We start from the raw sequence: 21,627 nt of genomic DNA on the forward strand, positions 1-21,627 counted from the left end.
TTATACTTCCACCAGCTACATTCTTCTACACCCTCCCCAACACCGTAGTATTGTCAGTCTTTTTAATTTTAGCTATTCTTGTGGCTGTGTAGTGACACCTTATTGTAGTTTTCATGTGCGTTTCACTGATGATTAGTGCTGTTTACCATATTTCGTTGTGCTTCCCAACCATCTGATATCTTCAGGAAGTATCCCACTTTTCTTTGCCAGTTTTTAAGTTGGGCTGTTTTTCCTTTCAATTATTGCATTGTAAGTTCTTTATATATTCTTCATATAAATCATTTATCAGATATATGTATTGTGAAGATTTTTCCCTGAAAAATGCCTTTTTAATTTCTTAGTGGTACCTAATGGAGCAGAGACTTAAACATTTCAGGCCCATTTTTGTGTATGATGTGAGGAAAGAGTTAAAGGTTGTTTATTTTTATTCTAAGGATATCCTATTTATTCCAATTGGGTAACTGGACATCCCTTTTCCAGCCTGGAAAAGACTATCCCTTTTATCTCCCTCATTGAATATCTCAGCACTTTTGATGCAGATCAACTTGATCTTATACCTATGGGTCTATAGTTGGACTTTCTATTCTGTTCTGATGATTTTCATGATTGATTTATAAATATTTAAGTGTATAACTCACTGAATTCTCACAAACCAAGCACACAGTTGTCATCAGCACCCAAATCAGGAGACAGAGCCTTGTATTCCAGACAAGGATCCCTTCTAGTCCCAACCTTGTCCCCGCTAAAGGTTAATCATACTTGACTTCAACAGTGTATACTAGTTCTGTCTGATTTTGTGCTTTGTATAAATGGCATTGTATAATATATGTTGTATCTTTCATTCGATACCATGTTTATGAGATTCCTTCCTAATTTTGTGTATAGTTGTCATTTGTTTCTCACTGCTGTATAATATTTCATTTTATGAATACTACAGCTTCTTTGTTATACTGTTGATGGCTATCTAATCATTGGTTCTTGGCCTTTGGCTATTGCTGACTGCTGCTATAACCATTCTATGTGGTGAACATATGTATATGTGTACATTTCTGTTGATTACATACCTAAAGGTGGAATTGCTGGGTCATGATTGATTGATTAATTGATTATTTATTGGAGCGAGTGAGAGCAGGCTAAGGGTAAGGGCAGAGGAGAAAGAGAATTTTTTTTTTAAATTTTATTCATCCATTCATAGAGACACAGAGAGAGAGAGAGAAAGAGAGAGGCAGAGACACAGGTAGAGGGAGAAGCAGGCTCCATGCAGAGAGCCTGACACGGGACTCGATCCAGGGCCTCCAGGATCACGCCCTGGGCTGCAGGTGGCGCTAAACCGCCGCGCCACTGGGGCCGCCCGAGAAAGAGAATCTTAAGCAGGTTCCAGGCTCAGTGTGGAACCCAACACAGGGCTCAATTTCACGAGCCTGAGATCATGACCGCATCCAAAATCAAGAGTCAGACATTTAACCAACTGAGCCACCAAGTGCCCCAGATTTTTTTTTTTTCTATTTTAAATGATCTTATGAATCTAGTGTTGGCCACATTGAATTGAAAATTTTAATGTTGTAACGGATGGTTTCCTTCTTACCATTCAGTGGTCTTAATGAAGGAGCTTAATTGAGTGAATTCTGTGGTTTTAATTCATAGTTGGCTCAAGCTCTTGTGTCCATCACTAACTTTTGCTGGGTCACTTTGAGCAAGTTGCTCAATCTCCTGAGCTTTTATTTTTCTTGACTAAATTGAGTGTAATGATTTTGCCTTGACTTATCCCATGATCCAAGTAATGATTAGCTAAGTAATTATAACAGATTTTATGATAAAATCATAGAAAATAATACCTTTAAATACTTCAGTGCTATTGAACTTGGTGCTATAAAATGATAAATCAGGAAGAAATTATAAGGGACTTTGTTCTAGAAGATTATGGGTTTTTCATAACCATGCATGGAGATATTTGTAATGTGTTACCTTGTTAAACTTTGTTCTCACTCTAAAGTTTTCTGTTAACCTTTCAATGCAGCAAATTAATAAAGTCTCATTTGTCAGCTTAGTAACTGAAGGAGAGGAAATGCTCAGAGAACTTTCTCCTGCTATTATTTGTTAATTATTACTTTTTCCCCCTTACCTGTTTGTTTTATGTCTGGTCTGATGATCAGGTTGTAGACTAATTTGCTTATTTCTGCCTTTCTTCTCCCTAAATCCTTCAATTTCCTTCACTCTCAGTGGTTATCACCTTTACAATGGTTTCATCAGAAGAACACAGCTTCATTTTGTGTTAAGGGATTTTTTTAAGGAGTCAAGTAGGTGAGGATGTTTGGATATTTGGGTTCTCTTCCCTATTAACCTTGGATCATCTCCTGTTAATAGAGTTTTTTTCTTTCCTTCTAGGATGACGATCAGATATAATTTACTTAATGACAGCCCTTTTGGGGTTAAAATCCATTTCCTTCCTGACAACGTCGAGTTTTATTTTATATTATATAACCTTAGGAAGATAGTCCATGCTGGAGAAGTTGGTCTTAAGCAATTGTTACAAAAAATTAAAAAAGTTAATTTACTTTTCTTAAAGGTCAAACCCTGAGAAAGTAACCTGAGGGCAAGCACCAGAGTTTTTTTGTGCTTCGTGGAATCTTCAGAGGTAGAACAGGGTTAGCTCCACCTGTCGTGTGTGATCACCAAACATTTGTTAAGTGAATAAATGGATTCACTGCTCAGAGCCTGCCTTGGGGAGGTGGCAGTCAAGTTATGTGATCTTTGAAAGCCTTCGTTTTCTCATCAGGAAAATGAATATAATGACAGTAACTACCTCATGGAATTGTGGTGTTGAATAAATGCAATCATGTGTGTCAGAGACTTAATATACTTACCTGGTCAGTATTCAATAAATTTTAGCTGCTGTCTTTACACTAAAGGCACTTACTTAGGTTGTATTTTTAAAGTTTCACAGAGCAGGGCACCTGGGTGGCTCAGTGGTTAAGCATCTGCCTTTGCCTCTGGTTGTGATCCTACGGTCCTGGGTTTGAGATCAAGTCCCGCATCGGACTCCCTTCAGGGAGCCTGCTTCTCCCTCTGGCTGTCTCTGCCTCTCTGTCTCTCTCATGAGTAAATAAATAAAATCTTAAAAAAAAAATAAATGAAGTTTCACAAAGCAATGACAAAGTTTCCAAATCTTCCAGACTCCCCTTAGATTCCATGGATAGGTTTCACTGGAGGTGTTTGGCCAGATGGTTGCCTGGGAGGTAGTCTGCTTGCCAGAATGGTTTTGGAAGCTCACGTTGCAAAATGCTCCCTTAGCTCCTGGTTGCCAAATCACCATGTGCGTTTCAGGATCTGAGATACCACACTCTGGGGGCTCAAGTGTTGAAGTTAGTGTCACTTGAAGAAGTGTCATTGTGTATGACATTTGAATGAGGACATTTGAAAGGAAAAACAAACATGTTTAGAGAGACAACACTGGTAATTACCTGATCTAGGAACTGATTACTTGTGGAATATAACCTTAAATATTTAGATAAAACTTTCTCTAATAACAACCTGGATTTTCCTGTGTTCTAAGGCAAGGATATATGCTTCCACATGTAAAGTCACCCTGATCCTTGATGCTTCTGGTCCACTCTCATGGTTTAAAAACATTCCATTTGGTTGATTTAAGACAAATACATGATTTGGAAGTGAAAGAGACTTTAAATGAGATGCAGTGTCTAGCCTGTGATGCTTGGGAAGAACTCAAACAGAAGCCAACAGTAGCTTTGGAAATTGCTTCCCGTCAGGCTGGCTTTGTCCATTTTTCCCGCAGGAAGGAGTCTTCCTCCTGTCTATTCTGTAGGGGCAAATCTAGGGTGTTAAGAAAAACAACACTTTAAGATCAAAATTTAAAAATTAAATATGTTATATAGATCTTGGAATGCAGTGGCCTAATCAATCTCTGAAAACTACCCCTTAAGATGTAAAAATGACTTTGTTTGTTAATGAGGGCTTTGTTCAAATGAAAAGTTCCAAATGCCCCTTGGACTTCTATCACTGGTGTTTTGACATCTACTTTATTTTTCCCTCATTGGAATATTACCTCTGGCTTGAAACTACAGGGGTCAATCCGATGGCCCCTTATGCTCTTATGCTTAAGAAATAGCATGTCAATCCGATGGCCCTTATGCTCTTATGCTTAAGAAATAGCATAAATTTGTTCCAAAGAACAGGATCTGTTGGGTGGCAATTGTGTACATAAAGCCACCAGGCCCGGGGCTCCCAGATGAGTGTGAGGGTGGCAGGCAGGCAGACCACAGCAGAGGCTCTGGCGAAATTATCTCCTTCATTCATCCTTTCCATTCAAGCACCTACTCATTTATTTCAACAAACATTTACTGAGCATTTAACTTATGCTAGGCCCTGTGCTCTGTGGCAGGAATGTAATGTTTCAGGAGGATAGTCTCTGCCTTCTTGGTGTTTATGTTCTAGTGAATAGTTAAGGAAAAAAAAAAAAAGGTTTTTACAAGGGGCACCTGAGTGGCTCAGTTGGTTAAGTATGTGACTCTTGATTTTGCCTCAGGTCATGATCTAAGGGTCCTGAGATTGAGTCTTTCATCGGGCTTCATGTGGCACCCACTTAAGATTCTCTCTCTCCCTCCCTCTGTCCCTCCCTGCTTACATTCTCTGTCTCTCAAAAAAAAAAAAAAAAAGGAAGAAGAATAATGGATTTAATAAATAAGTAAATAATTTATTCAGTAAACATGTTAAAGGTAACCTCTATGTGCTAGGCACCATACCAAGCTCTGGATACAAGGGTGAATATAAAAGACATAGTTCCTTGTTCCAGTACATTTCTGTAAGGGAGAAACAGATAGGAAGCAGCATACAAGTAGAGGATTTAATTTTAAACTGGTGAAAGGGAATTAAGGGGAAAGGAGAGAAAATGAGTGGGAAATATCAGAGGGAGACAGAACATGAGAGACTCCTAATTCTGGGAAGTGAACAAGGGGTGGTGGAAAGGGAGGTGGGCAGGGGGTGGGGGTGACTGGGTGACGGGCACTGAGGGGGGCACTTGATGGGATGAGCATGGAGTGTTATGCTATATGTTGGCAAATTGAACTCCAATTAAAAAAAAAGAAAAAAAAACTGGTGACAGCTGGGATGCTGCTGTGATAGCATAATATGGGATGGAATGGAGTTGAAGGTTGAAGGTGGGGATGGCTACTAAATCTTTCTGAATCTTAATCATTTTCGCCAATAAAGTGGAAAAAAATGACACCTGCCCTGTATGTCTGCTTGCCTCATCCTCTAAGGAACAGGTAGGGAGTAACATACTTAAAAGAGCTTCTGAGCCTCTCAAGTCATAAAGTGGGTGTTGGTATTGCTGCTGGTGGGGACCCATAGTGGCAGGCAGAGGAGAAGGCAGATCCTCTAGTCCCTGGAGCCAAGCTCTGCTGCGGCTGGTGTGTGTGTGTGTGTGTGTGTGTGTGTGTGTGTGTGTGTGTATTTGGCAGGTTGGGGTGGGGTGGGGGGGTGAGGTGGGGAGGAGGGCACAATTTCTGTCGCGGCAGCCCCACCTTACCCTGCAGGGTTTGGGGGTATGAGCGAGCTCTGCTACACTTAGAGTTCAAATAATTCACACAATTTTGTCGTTTATCTCTTAATTTAATACATTTATAGAAGATGAAGCTGCAACACTCGTATTTTAAGCAAGGAGGTGCTTAGAAATCCGTCTAAGGATTGTACTTTACGAGAGTCCCCCCGGCTACTAAGCCGGTTGGGATGGTTGGTGGCTGCTAAAATGTATTTGAGTCACTTGGACAATTTTCCCTGCAAAGAAGAAATCATTATATCACCTGATGGTGTGTGAATAGTGGAAACGTGTGTGTGTATGTGTGTGTGTGTAAGCTTATGGAGAAGGATTGGGAAAAGTTGTTTATTCCATGAAGCAAACAGTGGCACAGAGTTCAGTTCTATATGGATTTAAAGGTTTGGGCATTTTGAGTCTGTCTGTTGATGTAACTGAAATGTGATTTTTTCCCCCCCTCTTAATGCAAATTTGAGGATTTCTTAAGCTTGTATGAGAGTTGACAGGTGAGTGACTCTGGTTCAGGGCCTGCAAAGTGGCATGCTGGTGACACATTGACTAGGAAACCTTCTGCTTTGCCTTTAGCAGGGATTCCGTTTTTCTCCCTTTTTTTTTTTTTTTTTTTTTGTAGCTTGAAGAATTTTCCCCTAAGTTGATTAAAAAAAACGCGTGTTTCAGAGTGAAGAGCTCGGTGAGGTAGACAGCTAACCATATACTTCAGTGCATGTTGTGGGCAGCTCTCCTGTGTGGCAAATTATATGTTCTAATAGATGAGCATTTTACTTAGATGTTATATGTAATTCAAATACCTTCTGTGTTTGTAGCCTTATTACTCTGTCGGGTCTTTCTTTCTTACTCATCACGGTCTGTGTTACGTGGCTGTTGAGGGGCCTGTTCCACACGAAACCCTGTCTGAGGAGAACATCATTTACCTGGGTGGACAAAAGCCTACCTGTGTGAAAAGTAATGGACTGCTCAGCCATTTGGTTCTTAGCGTAAATAGGAACAGCAAGAGGGAATGGGTGGCCGGTGGTTGGAGCAGTAAATGTAGTTTTCAACAGCAAATTGCCAGCTTTTTATTTTACCTAGTCATTGGTGAGATTATCCCTGTTTTACCTCACTTCGTTAAAGACGAGAGGATATTGTAACCTGAAAAAATACAGAGAAGACATAACACCAGAACAAAGGACAGGCACTTAAAATGATTTTGTTCCGTTTTTACAAACTTCTCACCATATTGGCCTCACTGGCTTCACTGTGGCACTGGTAGAAACATTACCACAGAGTGACATTCCAGAAACACTGGCCTGAATGAGGCTTCGCTGAGAAAGGAGCCTCAGCCTGAACAGTGAAGATGAAACAGAGCAAAAGGAGAGGATTGTTGGGTTGGTTGAGAAGCAAGAATGGTTGCTTCCAGGTGGTACTGGCTAGGGTGGGAGGAGGGCATGATGAACCAAGCTGTGCTCTGAAGAATGGTGAAAAATGCAAGGAATACCAGCGAATGGGACACTTTAGAACCCAGGAAGTTGTTTAGATTGGCAGGAAGATACAATACAGACCCATTGGAGCTTTTTTGGGGGCCTCAGAACATGAAAACAGCGTTTCAAAAGATGGCTCTGATCTACGGTCACACCACCCTGAACGTGCCCGATCTTGTCTGATCTCAGAAGATGGATCTGGTGGCCGAACATCATGTGGCCTGGAGAAGCTGGAGGAGGGAGGGTGCCATTCCTCTTCCATTAAACTGTGAGCCAGTGAAGCCACCAGTGAGAGACTGGGTACAAAATTAGGGGAAAGGGCAAATTCAAGAGATACTCAGAAGAAGGAAAAGCTAGGACCCGGTGACACATGTAAATATAGGAGGAGGGAGGAATCAAAATGATAGCTAGAGGCTCTAGCCTTGGAGAAGAGAAAAATAGTGGACATAATGACACAAATTAGAGCTTTCCTTCAGTTGGTTATTATAATAAAGTACTAAATTTGTGCCGTTGCAGCCTGTCCTGAGGGTGGGTGAAACCACAAGTAGTGTTTTGGGGAAATTGCCTTTGTTGAGGACCTGGTAAAGAGGTTGTCTGCTAACAGAACATACCTCAAGTTAGCACTTCCTTTCCATGTATTTTTAGATGCAAAGCGAATATTATGTAATTTACTCTTTACTTATTCCCAACATAAGGATATTCTGGGATATGATTAGGAAATTCTGGGATGGTAAGACACATGCTGTGTCCAAAGCAGAGGGGCACGTGAGAGTTGGAGTCAAAGCAACCAGGTGGTGGTCTCTATGCCGAGGGAAAGAAGCTCATTTTCTGTTCATTGTGGTGTCCTCCAAAGCTCACTCAGAACTGGTGTCTAAAAATGAGTGGTAGCTCTAAATAAAGTGGGATGTTACACTGTAGTAAATTACATTTTATCATTTTATCCCCTAGAGTGGACAAGATAACAAAATTATTCTAGTAGGAGGAATCATAATTCCATTAACCAGACTAGATTCAGTATGGCCCTAAATGATCACAAAATGGAGGCAAGATTATCTTTGCTGACACTATCGAGACCTTCTCCACTTTATGATGTAATCAAATTCCACTGGAATGAGCTTTAAATCAAAACATTACTAGTCTTGTAAATATGAACAAAGATTCATCTTTTTGAGATGCGAGCAGAATTCTTCCAGTTGAAAGCAGCCCAACCACCAGCACCTGAGAAAAACTAAGGGCTGGAGCTGGTGGATAATGTTTGAGGCTGAAGAGGTGAAGTAGTAGGTTGCGGTCAGAGTATGACAGGGCTGGAGTTTTGCAATGAGAACCCAGTGTGGAAAGATACGGGAGATTTAAATTTTGGAAAGGTTACCAGGTGATGGCTGATGGGGATTTGAACAAGGGTGGAGATGGTGAAGAGTCAAGACATTTGAAAGAGCTCAATAAGTAAAAGCATGACACATAGATTTCTGACTTAAGCAACTGACGGGTTTAGCTGATGATATCTGGAGTAATGGATCCTGGGAGAGGACCAGGTTTTTAGGCAGTGGGAAGATTTTGACTTCAGTTTTGGACATTTGAGTTTGATGTGAGAGCCTTTGAGACATTCACATTTGGGAAAGAAAAGAGAAGTGGAAGGAAAGAACATTACAGATCCATTGAGGAGTTGCAAAAGATGGGTGATTTTAAATTAACATAAGAAAATTAATAGCTTTCTTATATCCAAATAACAGAAAATACAGTGAAAGGAACACTCCCACTCAAGGCACTACCAAAAATCGCTTAAGCATAAACCCAATTAGAAATGTGGAAAACTTTGAAATACTATAACACACACACACACACACACACACATACTATAACACTTCACTTAAGAGCATGAAAGAATAATTTAGTAAATGAATCAATATACTATGTTCAAGAATGTGAATGCTCAGTACTGTAAAGAGATAAATTCCCTCAAATTTATTTATGAAGTAATTTTTTTTAACTTGCTCAAGATGATTCTAAAGTTCAGTGGGAATAATAAGCATGTGAAAGTAGCCAGGAGAATCCTGAGCAAAGAGTTAATGAGATATCAGGGTCATGCATTTTCTACTTATGCATTTCCAAGTTTTCATTTTTTGGTAAGTATTACTTTTGTAATTACAGAAACAAAACAGCAGCAGGAGCTGTAATAAATTATGATTTATCCACAAAAAAGACTAAAGAGAAAGAGAGAGTATGTGTGTGTGTTTGTAATGTGTATGTCCATGTCCTTGTCCATTGGGAAAGAAGGGGATAAAGATTTTGCTGAAGAGTAAATACTACAATTGACTATATAGAAATAAAACGGATTATCGGGGATACTGTAAACATCTGTATGCCAAGAAACTGATAACCTAGGTGAAACTGACAAATTTCTAGAAAGACACAAGCTACCAAAGCTGATTCAAGAAGAAAAGAAAAATCTGAATACGTAATTGAAAACACTTTCCACAAAGGAAAAATTCAGGCCTAGATGGCTTATTGGCAAATTTTACTAAATGTTAAAGAATAATGAATATCATTTCTTCACTTAAAAAAAAAAAAAAAGAACAAGGGCAGCCTGGGTGGCTCAGCAGTTTAGCGCCGCCTTCAGCCCAGGGCCTGATCCTGGAGATCCAGGATCGAGTCCCACGTTGGGCTCCCTGCATGGAGCCTGCTTCCCCCTCTGCCTGTGTCTCTGCCTCTCTCTCTCTCTCTCTCTGTCTCATGAATAAATAAAATCTTAAAAAAAGAAAAACACGAACACCTTTCAACCCATTTTATGAAGTCAATATCATCATCCTGATACAAATAAAAAATCTATAGACCAATATCCATTATAAACATAGACCAAAAAATTTTGACAACTTACTAGTGAACCAAATACAGCAGCACATAAAGGATTTATGCACCATACAAGTGGAATTTATCTCAGAATCCAAGGTTGGTTTACCATCTGAAAATCACTTAATGTACTATATTATACCAATAAATACGGGACAAACACTAAATGATCATCCTAGTAGACACAGCAAAAGTATTTGATGAAAGCTAACAGTGCTTCATGATAAAAACAATAAACAAGAAATAGAAGGGAACTTCCCAAGCCAAATACAGGACATCTACAAAAACCCCCACAGCTAACATCATACTCAGTGGTCAGAAGTCTAAATGCTTTCCCTTTAAGATCAGGACCAAGATAAATGCCCACCTCTGCTATTTAGTATTGTATTGAAGGTAATGGGCAGTTAGGCACGAGAAATAAAAGGCATCCAGATTGGAAAGGAAGAAGTAAAACTATATCTGCAGGTGGTATGATTTTTATACAGAAAATTCAAAATAATAAAAGTAATAGAGCTAATAAATGAATTCAACAAAGTTGTAAAACACAAACTGCATATACAAAATCAGTTATATTTCTGCACACTAGAAATGAACAATCTTAAAATGTAATTAAGGAAACAATTCCATTTGCAACAGCACCCAAAATATTAAATTACTTGGTGTGTGTGGGAGTGCGTCTGGGTGCCTTAGTTGGTTAAACATCGATCTTTGGCTCAGGTCATGATCTCAGGGTCCTGGGATCCAGCCCCAAGTTAGGCTCTCTGCTCAGCAGGGAGTCTGTTTCTCCCTTTCTCTCTGCCTCTCCCTCTCCCCTCGTTCACTCTTTCTCTCTTGCTCTCAATTAAATAAAAATATTTTTAAATCATTAAAATAGGAATATGTTTAATAAAATAAATACAAAACTTATATTCTGAAAATTACAAAACATTAAAGAAGACTTAAATGAACTGGTAAGGCGGGTGGCATCCCATGTTAATGGAGTAGAAGTTTTAAGATTCTTAGCTGACACTAAGAACACTCCCACATTCCCTGCAGACCCAGTGAAGTCCTTATCAAATTTCAGGTTGTTGGGTCCTCCCCCCCCCCCCCCCCCCCCCCGCCAGTTTAACAAGCTGATCGTAAAATTCATGACAATTTGACAGATCCAGAATAGCTAAAACAATCTTGAAACAGAACAATGTTAGAGGACTCATGCTTCCTAATTTCAAAATTTACTATGAAGCTATGGTAATTACTATGGTCTGAATGTTTGTTTGGTCCCCCCCACCCCTCCCAAAGGTGATGGTATTAGTAGGTGAGGCCTTTGGAAGTACTTAAGTCATGAGAGTGGAACCTTAATGAATGGGATTAGTGCCTTATAATAGATTCCAGAGAGATCCCTAGCCCCTTCTGCTGAGGATTTACAAGAAGTCTGCATCCTGGAAGAGCACCCTCACCAAATCATGCTGGCATCCTGATCTCAGACTTTCAGAGCTGTGAGAAGTAAATGTTTATTGTTTATAAGCTACCTAATCTATAGTATTTTGTTATAGTAGCCTGAACAGACTAAGACAGTAATCAAAATGGTGTGGTAATGGCATGAAGAGAGACATGTAGATCAATGCACTAGATTTGAAAGATCACAAATAAGCTCTCACATTTATAGGGAATTAATTTTCAGCAAGGGTCCAGACAAGTCAATGGGGAAGGAATAATCTTCTCAACAAATTGTGCTGGTAAAACTGGATATCCACCTGCCAAGGAATGAAGTTGGATCCCTTCTTTACATTACACACAAAATGAACTCAAAATAGATCATAGCCTAAATTGTCTAGTTAAGAGTTAAAAGTGTAGGGACGTCTGGGTGGCTCAGTGGTTGAGTGTCTCTGCCTTTGGCTCAGGTTGTGATCGTGGGGTCCTGGGATTGAGTTCTGCATCAGGCTTCCCATAGGGAGCCTACTTCTTCTGCCTATGTCTCTGCCTCTCTCTGTGTCTCTCATGAATAAATAAATAAAATCTCTAAAAAAAATAAATAAGTTAAAAGCGTAAAGAAGCTAAAAGTACTAAAACTCTTAGAAAGAAATATAGGAGTAAATCTCTAACACCATTGGTTAGGCAAAGCCTTCCTAAACATGACACCAAAGGCACAAGCAACCAAAGAAAATAGATGCATTGGATTTCCTCAAAATTAAAAACTTTGTTGCTTCAAGAACATCATCAAGAAAGCGAAAACCCACAGAATAGAATATTTGTAAATCCTATATCTGATAAGGATATCTTATCTATAGATATCTATATATTTAGAATAATTCTCACAGAAAAGGGCAAATCAGCCAATTAAAAAATAGGCAAAACAATTTAAATAGAAATTTCTCCAAAGAAGATTTGCCAATAGCTAATAAGCACATGAAAAGATGCTCAAAGTCATTAGTCATCAGAGCAATGCAAATTAAAACCACAGAGATGAAAAACCATAGAGACAGACAATAACAAGTATTAGGGTGTGGAGAATCGGAGCCCTCAGAGCTGCTGGTGGGACGATGAAATAGTACAGATGCTGTGGAAAATAGTCTGGCACTTCCTTAAAATGTTAGACATGACGGCTTATAGGTTCCCAACAGGAGAAATAAAATTTAGGTCTATACCACAGTTTATTCACAATAGCCAAAAATTGGAAACAACCCAAATGTCTCTCAACTGACAAATGGATAAAGAAAATGCGGTCTATCCGTACAAAGGGGTATCGCTCAGTTATGAAAAGGAATGAAGTCCTGATTCATGCTGCTACATGGGTGAACTTTAAAAACATGTATGGTGGAAGAAGCCAGTCACAAAACGCCATGTATGGTAGGATTCTGTTTTTATGAACTGTTCAAAAGGCAAATCCACAGAGACCTAGAGTAGATGAGTGGTTGCCTAGGAGTGGGGTGGGGGTAGTTGAGGAATAACTGCTAATGGGTGTGGAATCTCTTCTGGGGGATGAGGAAAATGTTCTAAAATTGATTGTGGTGGTTGTATGACCCTGCAAATATACTAAAAACCATTGAATTATATGCATTATATAGATGAATTATGTAGTGTATGAATTGTATCTGATAATGCTGTTACATAAAAATATACCAAGTGAAAATTTGCAGAACAATATATATGAATATATCTTCATAAAATATATTTAAAAATAAAAGGTTATATTCTTAAAAACTGGCAAAATTTGTGAAGCGCTATAAAAGTGACATTGGTGTAATTTTCCCTTGTCACAGTAGCTTTCATCATGTAACAGAACTGGTGACAAAATTTCTTCACAGTAGCTGGATGCCATCTCATTATTAAAATAACAATAGCATTTATTGTATTCTCTCTATATGCCAGCATTGTGCAAAATTCTTTTTTTTTTTTTTAAGATTTATTTATTTATTTTAGAGAGAAAGGGAGCATGAGCAGGAGGGGCAAAGGCAGCGGGTAGGGGGGAGAGTACATCTCCGCTAGTTGCAGAGCCCAACTCGGGGCTTGATCTCACCACCTATCACAGCCTGAGCTGAAACCAAGAGTCAGATGCTTAACTGACTGTGCCACCCAGGCACCCCTGTGCTAAATTCTTAATACGCACTTTCTCATTTGTTTTTCACAATACTTGATGGTGGCCCCATATTTTCTATCAATCTCCGCTTGCTTTCCATTCTCTAGCATTTGCAAAATTATTATTTATCTGAATGTGCAAAATACACAGTTCCTTTTGTTTCTATTAGCAGTAGCCATAAAGTAAATATTGTAGGTCTTAATTTGAAATGGTATTCGGGACGCCTGAGTGGTTCAGCTGTTGAGCATCTGCCTTCGGCTCAGCACGTGATCCTGAGTCCCAGGATCAAGTCCCACATCGGGCTCCCTGCATGGAGTCTGCTTCTCCCTCTGTCTGTGCCTGTGCCTCTCTCTTTCTCGCTCTCTTTCTGTCTCTCATGAATAATAAAATCTTTAAAAAAAAAAAAAACAACCAAAATGGCATTCATGTGATCCTATGCAGTTATAAGAGCATATTGATAAATCTATATGTGTTTAAGGTTTAAAGTTTAAATTAAAACTTAAATTAAATCTTTAACTTGTTATAGTTGATTCCCAATTGGAGGAGAAAATACTTTCTAGTTACGTGTCAGGTTTTTTAGTTTAATGTAGCACTAAACTTGAAAGCCGATCATTGGCAAAGATAATTTCTAGAATATTTTTTTCTATTGCAAATATAGACTCATATCTCAGTTGTCTGTGCTGCTATAAAACAATGCCATAGACTACCTGGCTTAAATAACATCTATTTCTCACAGTTTTAGAGGCTGGAAAAGCCTAAGATCAAGGCGCTGGCAGTTTCGGGTCTTGGTGAGGGCCCTCTTTCTGGCATAGGGATGACTGCCTTCTTGCTGTGTCCTCTCAAGGAGAGCAGAGTGAGAACAAGCTCTGGGGTCTCTTCTTATAAGGCCACTAATCCCGACAGAGGGCCCAACCCTGATGGCCTCATTGAAACCTGAGCACCCCCAAAGATCCCACCTCTAGACGCCATCACATTGGGGTTAGGGCTTTGACACATTAATTGGGGGCCGGTTGGGGCGGGCAACACAAGGCACTCCCTAGCAACTAGTTGGGAACATCTTCTCCCTAAATGCTAACCCTAGATTTCTGTTTGTTTTCAGTATTATGTGCCAAGAACCTTGCAAAGAAAGACTTCTTCAGTAAGTACCCACCTGCTTTTGCTCCTTTATAATTTTAATACTCTTCACATGTTCTTGCAATAAACTTTTTAAAAACCCCCGAGAATGTTTCCCTAAGAGTCCGATCCTTTCGCACATAGCTCCGTGGTTTGACACACTTCATTTCCAAGTTGACTACAATGCAAGGCTCCTTAGCTGCCAGGCATGGAGTTTATAACTCCTACAAGAAAAATGATCTCTCTTGCTCCCTGTTCCGGCCACACCCTGTTTTCTGTCTTTCCGCCCACTAATACATTGCTTTGGGTTGGATGAAGTGTTCTCAGCTCAAATTCACAAGAGACATTTTTCTATAGAATAGCTGGGTTTGAGTCAAATTGTTAAGTTGAATTTTAGAAATTAAAGCACATTTTGAAAGCCTCATAATGACAGGAAGCGTAAAAAAAATAGAGGATCTTTTTCTGAAGGAAGAAATCACCCCTTAAGAAATTAACCTACTATAAGGTGGGTGCTGGCAGCATGACGTTCTCCACTCTTCCTCCTTGCAAGAATGCTGCTCAGTTCTTAAGTGACATTTTTTACACTTTCAACTTAGGCTCACAGGCTCTGTTCAAGAAGTTAGGAAGCTCCTGAGTAGTGACTCCCAACTGGTGTGTCTCCAAAGGCCCCTGTCTTGCCACCTCTCTGATCGAATAGATGTGTGTGATTCAGATGCCACCATTTAGGAACCTACCTGATTAAGACTTGGTGAATACTTGTGTCCATAGATAAAATAGACAAAATATCAGTAAAGATTTCTAGGTATTCTTTTTTAGAAGGGTTAAAGACAATTAATTATAGATCCCTTTTCTTCCATTTAATTAGCTCACTCAGTGATCAGAAATGAAATTTTGAATTTAAGTGTATTTTATCTTTTTCTAGCCTCTCAAAATTTGAGAGTCCTGTCATACTTGGTTGCTTAGAAAGCTAACTAACAATAACTTATTTTTCTGATCAGACTAACCCTAAATTAGAGAATAAAATGCACCAGGATGATCTTCACCAAATTAGAAAGCTAACTAACAATAACTTATTTTTCTGATCAGACTAACCCTAAATTAGAGAATAAAATGCACCAGGATGATCTTCACCAAATTAGATGTTTGGGAAGCTCTCTGTAGCCTGGAAGATTGTGTTCTGTGTCACATGGAGGGATCTGTAGTCTCATCCAGATGTGGCTGTTCCTTCTCCTGTAGGACTCCCTGACCCCTTTGCAAAGATTGTGGTGGATGGATCTGGGCAGTGCCACTCAACGGACACTGTGAAAAACACGTTGGACCCAAAATGGAACCAGCACTACGATCTGTGAGTTGAATATTCTATAAGCCTTTTGGGGAACCCCAGGAAAGTAGGTATCTAGCTTTTAAGATAAATGTTTAATAATAAAGATAAAATGATTCACTGATTTCTTACTGATAACAAAAGTGGACAGCCAAATGAATACATACTGCCTTATTTTAGAATCTGTGTACTTGGAAGTTCTTACATTTGACATTTTCGTGGATTTTTATGGTTTGCTTCCATAACTGTGGTGTTCAGACTTTTCAATCTCCTGGCCATCCTAACAGGAAAAAAGGGCCATAGTTCAGGTCTTCTATATGCTACTCTTTTTTGTTTTTTATCTTTTCCAGTGAGACTCCAAACCTGGTTGTAGAGTTTTTACTGTACTTTTAGTTTTTTTTAATATTTTATTTATTTATTTGAGAGAAAGTGAGGGAGAGCAGGAGCAGAGGAGGAGGGCCAGAGGGAGAGGAAGAGGCAGACTCCATGCTGAGTGTGGAGACTGACTTGGGGCTTGATCCCAGGGTCCTAGGATGATGACCTGAGCCAAAGGCAGATGCTTAACCAACTGAGCCAACCAGGCACCCCTAGAATTTTATTTTAAAAATGCATATTGTGGCTCAGTTGGTGGAAGCATGGGACTCTTGACCTTGGGGTTGTAAGTTCAAGCCCTATTTTGATCATAGAGATTACTTACAAATAAAATCTTTTGAAAAATACATTATTAAAAAATAATAAAAATAAAAAATGCATTATTATCATGCATATTTATTATGCAAATATGTATTATATGTATCTCTATTTTTTTAAATCCCACTTTTTAGTACAAATATATTTCTACAAGAGAAAATATAGTTTGGGGTGGTTGAATGTGTGTAAGCCTATGCAACCATCAGACAATTTCTTACATTCATTCATAAGATGGATTGTACTTTGAAAGCCACTGTTTTATACACACCTTCGTTTTCATGTCCCTGGTAAGAAACTTTGATTGAAGGAACGTGGAGTGATTCTTGGTTTTGTAGGATACAGATTGCACTGAGTTTTCGGTGGGATTTTTCGTAACTGGATTCCAAGACCCATTTCAGTTAGACTCAAGAATCCTAAGTAGCTTGGAAAGTGGTTGTCATCCCTTGTCTTGAAAGCTGCCTTCTGTGGTTGATTTGCATGGCGAATAGGAGGGGTATAAAGTCTTAGTACTCTTCAGTGAGCTTTGGGTGGATCCGTGGGTTTATAAGTAGGCCCTTGTTGCAAACTGGTATTCTACATTAAGCCTAGTTGTTGGGAATTTATGAATAATGTCATTGTCCTTTGGAACTATGAAAATAGGGTGAATCTCTGTTAAGATTATCATCATTTCATGATAATAATAATAATAAATAATAAATAATATATCTAGATTTATGTATTTATAATACATAAATCTAGTTTATGTATATTTGCTTCTTATATAACTGGCCGTTGTCCTTTTCCTTAACCATTGAAGTAAGGAGATGTATATTTATTGAGTGCCTGTTAGATGTGGAATAGAGAGCCACCACCATTTTAAAAGGACTCCTTTGTACTAACAAGTCAATCAGAGTAAATCTCAGTGAGCTATCATAATGCAGAAAGACAATTAAAAAGGAATTTGCGTATTTTCAGGTATGTTGGGAAAACTGATTCTATAACCATCAGCGTGTGGAACCACAAGAAGATCCACAAGAAGCAGGGAGCTGGCTTTCTGGGCTGTGTGCGCCTACTCTCCAATGCCATCAGCAGATTAAAAGATACTGGATGTAAGAACCAAATGCTTTTCTGCCTCTCAATACAACTGAAGAAGGCTTATGAGGCATCTTTTTTTTTTTCTTTTGAATACTGAATACACAAATTCCTGCCTTCCTCCCTAGTTAACATTTCCCTGGGTTAAGTTTTGAATTGTTTGTTTGCAGACCAGCGTTTGGATCTATGCAAACTAAATCCCTCAGATACTGATGCAGTTCGTGGCCAAATAGTGGGTAAGAACTTTCTCATCTGTATAAAGAGATGCTTTTACAGACTTTAACATTCAACGCTTCATCACCAAGAAAGCACACACAGGCACTGACAGTGGTGACATATTTCAGAGGACAAGCCACATCCGGGGCCATCTTTTCGACACTAAAAACGTTCATCTTGTGTGGTTTTATTATTTTATCTAATTCCCTTCATCCCGTCATTCCAAGTTGAGTTAAAATGACCAGGCTTCAAAAGAATTTTGGGTTATAATTTTAAATATAATTGTAGACACCGTATTCATGGATAATTAATTTGTCATTGTCTCCTCCAAGTGTACATAAGAATGGTGGCCACACATGCAAGAGCTGAGAAATAGTTTCTTCAGGAAGCCCTGTCATGTATGTACAAAGCAAGGATGACTTCGGAAGACTTCAATGTAATAGGATTTTATAGAGTCAGGATTGAAATATGTAGGAAGAGGAAAATCCAATGTGCTAAAGTTCCAAGTGTTGACTGGAGTTATCCCATTGGAAGCGATTTATCTGTCAAGTGGCCTGTTCTATTATCCACCCCATCTTACTAGCATTTTAGGGTAATTCAAATGTTGACTGTGTGCATTGCAAGGAGTCGGAGAAAACCTAGTTTCAGCAGCATACCAGAGTGAGTTAGGACACCAGAACTTTCAGGTATTGTCTTGAAGAGACTTGACTCCAAATAAATTAACAGTGGGTATGCATCCTGAAAATTGTCGTAATGAGAAAGTTCTCACTTAATACTTTTTTGTTTGTGATTTCTTTTTCTCTATGGAGTGATGTGCCAGGGGAAAAATGAATAAGTAGAAGCAACTCTATAAATGTCTCTGTTGTTCGTAGTAGGGATAGAGAATAAATATTTAAATTCATCTAGACCTTCGCAGATACTGAAAGTGCTGTGTCCTTGTTAAGCGTAAGTCAAGATCTTCTTTACAAATGAGGTCACTCAGAGGAAGTGACTTTTGTGAATCTGTTATCTTTGTGGGGAATGTGAAAACACAGCACCTCCTTCTCCACATTTACCAGGAATGTTCCAAGCTGTATGCAGTGGCATGCAGCTATTGGAGTAAATGCTTCATACTTGGGAGCCTTAGGAATAGATGTGTTTCTGTATATACATGTGCCTCGCTTTGTCTAATAATGTATGTAAGTTACACATTTGGAATGGCTCATTGTATTACAACTGTATGAAATGCCACTGGATTTTAATGCAAGATGTTCTTTTCTGTTTTAGTCAGTTTACAGACACGAGACAGGATAGGCACTGGAGGCTCTGTGGTAGACTGCAGAGGACTGGTAGAGAATGAAGGGTACGTATCCTTGTGACCCACTCAGGTCTTGGCTGCCTTGGGCTCTCATGTTCCATGAAAGTAGCCTTCACACCTTTGTGCCGAATGCCTGAGATACAAGAAAGAACTTTGGGATCAAGGCAGGGTCCAGTTTCCTTTATAAGGGAAGCTGTAAAGATAAGTTGGGGTTGCACCCACAAGACTCAGGATCCAACTGAAGGAGATTTTCATGGGCCAAAGATGGAAGTTTGGACATCAATGAGAATTATAACTACACTGAATGGAAACACATCAAATACATTAAAAATTCTTGAGTTCATAATGACAGGGGGAAAAAAGCCCTAAAACATTAAAAAAAAAAAAAAACAAAAAAACCCAGCCTTAAGAACCCATTGGTCACTATCACAGTTTTGCAATTCCAGTGCCTCAGTGGAGCTGGACAGTAATCATTAATAGTTGCTAAAACACCAAAAAAGAGAGGTAATCTGACATTAACACACATCTTGGAGATGGAGAGGATGGGGAAATAGGCTGCCCAGTCCCAAGGGAAGGCACTAAGCACCATCCAGAAGGGGGTGCTCTGTAGAGTGTGGGAGGCAACTCTGTCTTCAACAACTACATGGCAAGAGAAATAAAAAAAGAAAGAGAATCTACAAATTAGTAATAAAAGAGACTTTAGAGACACACCTACTAAATGCAGTGTGGGGACCTTGTTTAGATCTTGATTAATGAGACTACTGCCTGAAGAATTTTGGACACTGGTATTTGATGATATTAAAAGAAAATCGGTGTCCTTTTTTTTAGTCATGATAATGGAAGAGGTCCTTATCTTCTTGAGATATATCCTGAAACATTTAAGGATGGAATGGAAACACTTGGGGATTTGTTTCAGAATAATCCATTGGAGGGGAGAGATTGGAGGAGTAGCTGCGAGCTGGCCATTGTTCTAGCTGGGTGATGAGTTCCAGGGGTGGGGTGTAGGGGATGGTTGTTGAGATGGTCTCTCAATTTGTATATATTTGGAAATATTCAATGTTTCAAATATGTTTTTTTAAGAATACTCGTGAAGGGAATGGCCTGTTAAGGTAAATTGTCTTCGGAATTGTTCAGGAGGTAGAGATTTATGTTGGGGAGTACTCCAAGTCATTGCAGTACTTTGTATAGCCAGGAGTTCTATTATAGAGTAAAGTAACAAGGAAAATGGGGTATTTGGATTTGATTTTAAAGCAAGAGAAATGAAATCTCATTTCAGGAGCTCCTTGTAGTGCAAGGTTGGGTTTTCAATCATTCAGCTCTCCCTGAGGTTGGAATCCTGCATGTGGCTTTGGTGGCACTTTACATATGGCTCCCTTTGGCTGCTTTTCCTCGTGAAAAAGTCTGTCTTTATGTTTCAGTAGTACAGAATGAATTTCACGCAGCTAGGCACTGAGGGCATCTATCTTTATTGAAGAAAAGCGCAGTAAATGGGTTTGGGGGAGTGTCGAGTTGGGGTTTTTTTTCGGTGCTTGTCTTGGGCCACTGTCCCCATGTGTGCTGTCCTCCTCTCCTCTTCAGAACTGTGTATGAAGATTCAGGGCCTGGGAGGCCACTCAGCTGCTTCATGGAGGAGCCAGCCCCCTACACTGACAGTACAGGTGCTGCTGCAGGGGGAGGGGACTGTAGGTTCGTGGAATCTCCGAGTCAAGATCAAAGACTCCAGGCACAGCGGCTCCGAAATCCTGAGGTCCGGGGGTCACTACAAACGCCCCAGAACCGACCCCACGGCCATCAGTCACCAGAACTGCCTGAAGGCTATGGTGAGAGAACTTGCCCTGCCATCTCGCCTGCTGGCTATGCTGGTTTGTTTTTTAAACCCTTTTTTAAATAATTGGTATGTGCCATAACTGCTGATGTGTGTAGAGCCATGCCACACGATGGTTGTGTCAGAATTGAGACCAATAAAAAAGGCGGTGATACATCATGAATTTGTCAGCAATTGCTCTACTCTCCCAGTTTAGCAATCGTGTGAAAATTTTAGGCAAATGAATACCAAAAAAATCCTAGATGATGCGTGGGCTGGAGGAGGGTAGGTGTAGCCTTCTGTGGTTTGAATGTGGGAAGGACAGCGCTGGGACGAGGGAGAGAAGGGATCATATGACTGCCCCAGAGAGGAGAACACAGTGAAGGAGGAATAGGATTCAGATATGCAGATAATAATAGTAGAAGTGAGAGCAGACGGAGGTGACCGTGGTCAAGGGGAGATCAGTCTCCAGGCAGAGACATGGCCAGCTACTCATGGGGTGCGGCGGAGGGAGGGGAGCATCACGTCTGCAGGTGTGAGCAGGGAGCAGTGAGAGCTGCCCCAGTACTTGCACAGGGTTTGTGAAGTTAGCAGGTCCATCAGAGGCGAATCACTGTCCTCTTCTCCATGATTTTAAAGAAAACCGAAAGGAAGCTTAGACTCTGTGCTTTGAGGATTCATTG

The 21,627-nt window shown here is 39.7% G+C and overlaps 1 protein-coding gene across 2 annotated transcripts in view; it reads left to right on the forward strand.

Moving 5' to 3' along the window:
* The window catches only part of SMURF1 (SMAD specific E3 ubiquitin protein ligase 1), a 113,454-nt gene that overhangs the window by 66,324 nt on the left and 25,503 nt on the right, over positions 1 to 21,627 (forward strand). For both annotated transcript variants that reach the window (XM_038539444.1, XM_038539445.1), the window contains exons 2-7: positions 14,532 to 14,570; positions 15,782 to 15,890; positions 17,511 to 17,644; positions 17,798 to 17,863; positions 19,110 to 19,185; positions 20,719 to 20,960. In XM_038539444.1, the coding sequence (XP_038395372.1) occupies positions 14,532 to 14,570; positions 15,782 to 15,890; positions 17,511 to 17,644; positions 17,798 to 17,863; positions 19,110 to 19,185; positions 20,719 to 20,960 (666 nt within the window). The remainder of the gene's footprint in view (positions 1 to 14,531; positions 14,571 to 15,781; positions 15,891 to 17,510; positions 17,645 to 17,797; positions 17,864 to 19,109; positions 19,186 to 20,718; positions 20,961 to 21,627) is intronic.

The sequence above is a fragment of the Canis lupus genome, chromosome 6 (genome assembly GCF_011100685.1).
Source record: "Canis lupus familiaris isolate Mischka breed German Shepherd chromosome 6, alternate assembly UU_Cfam_GSD_1.0, whole genome shotgun sequence".
NCBI lineage: Eukaryota > Metazoa > Chordata > Mammalia > Carnivora > Canidae > Canis > Canis lupus.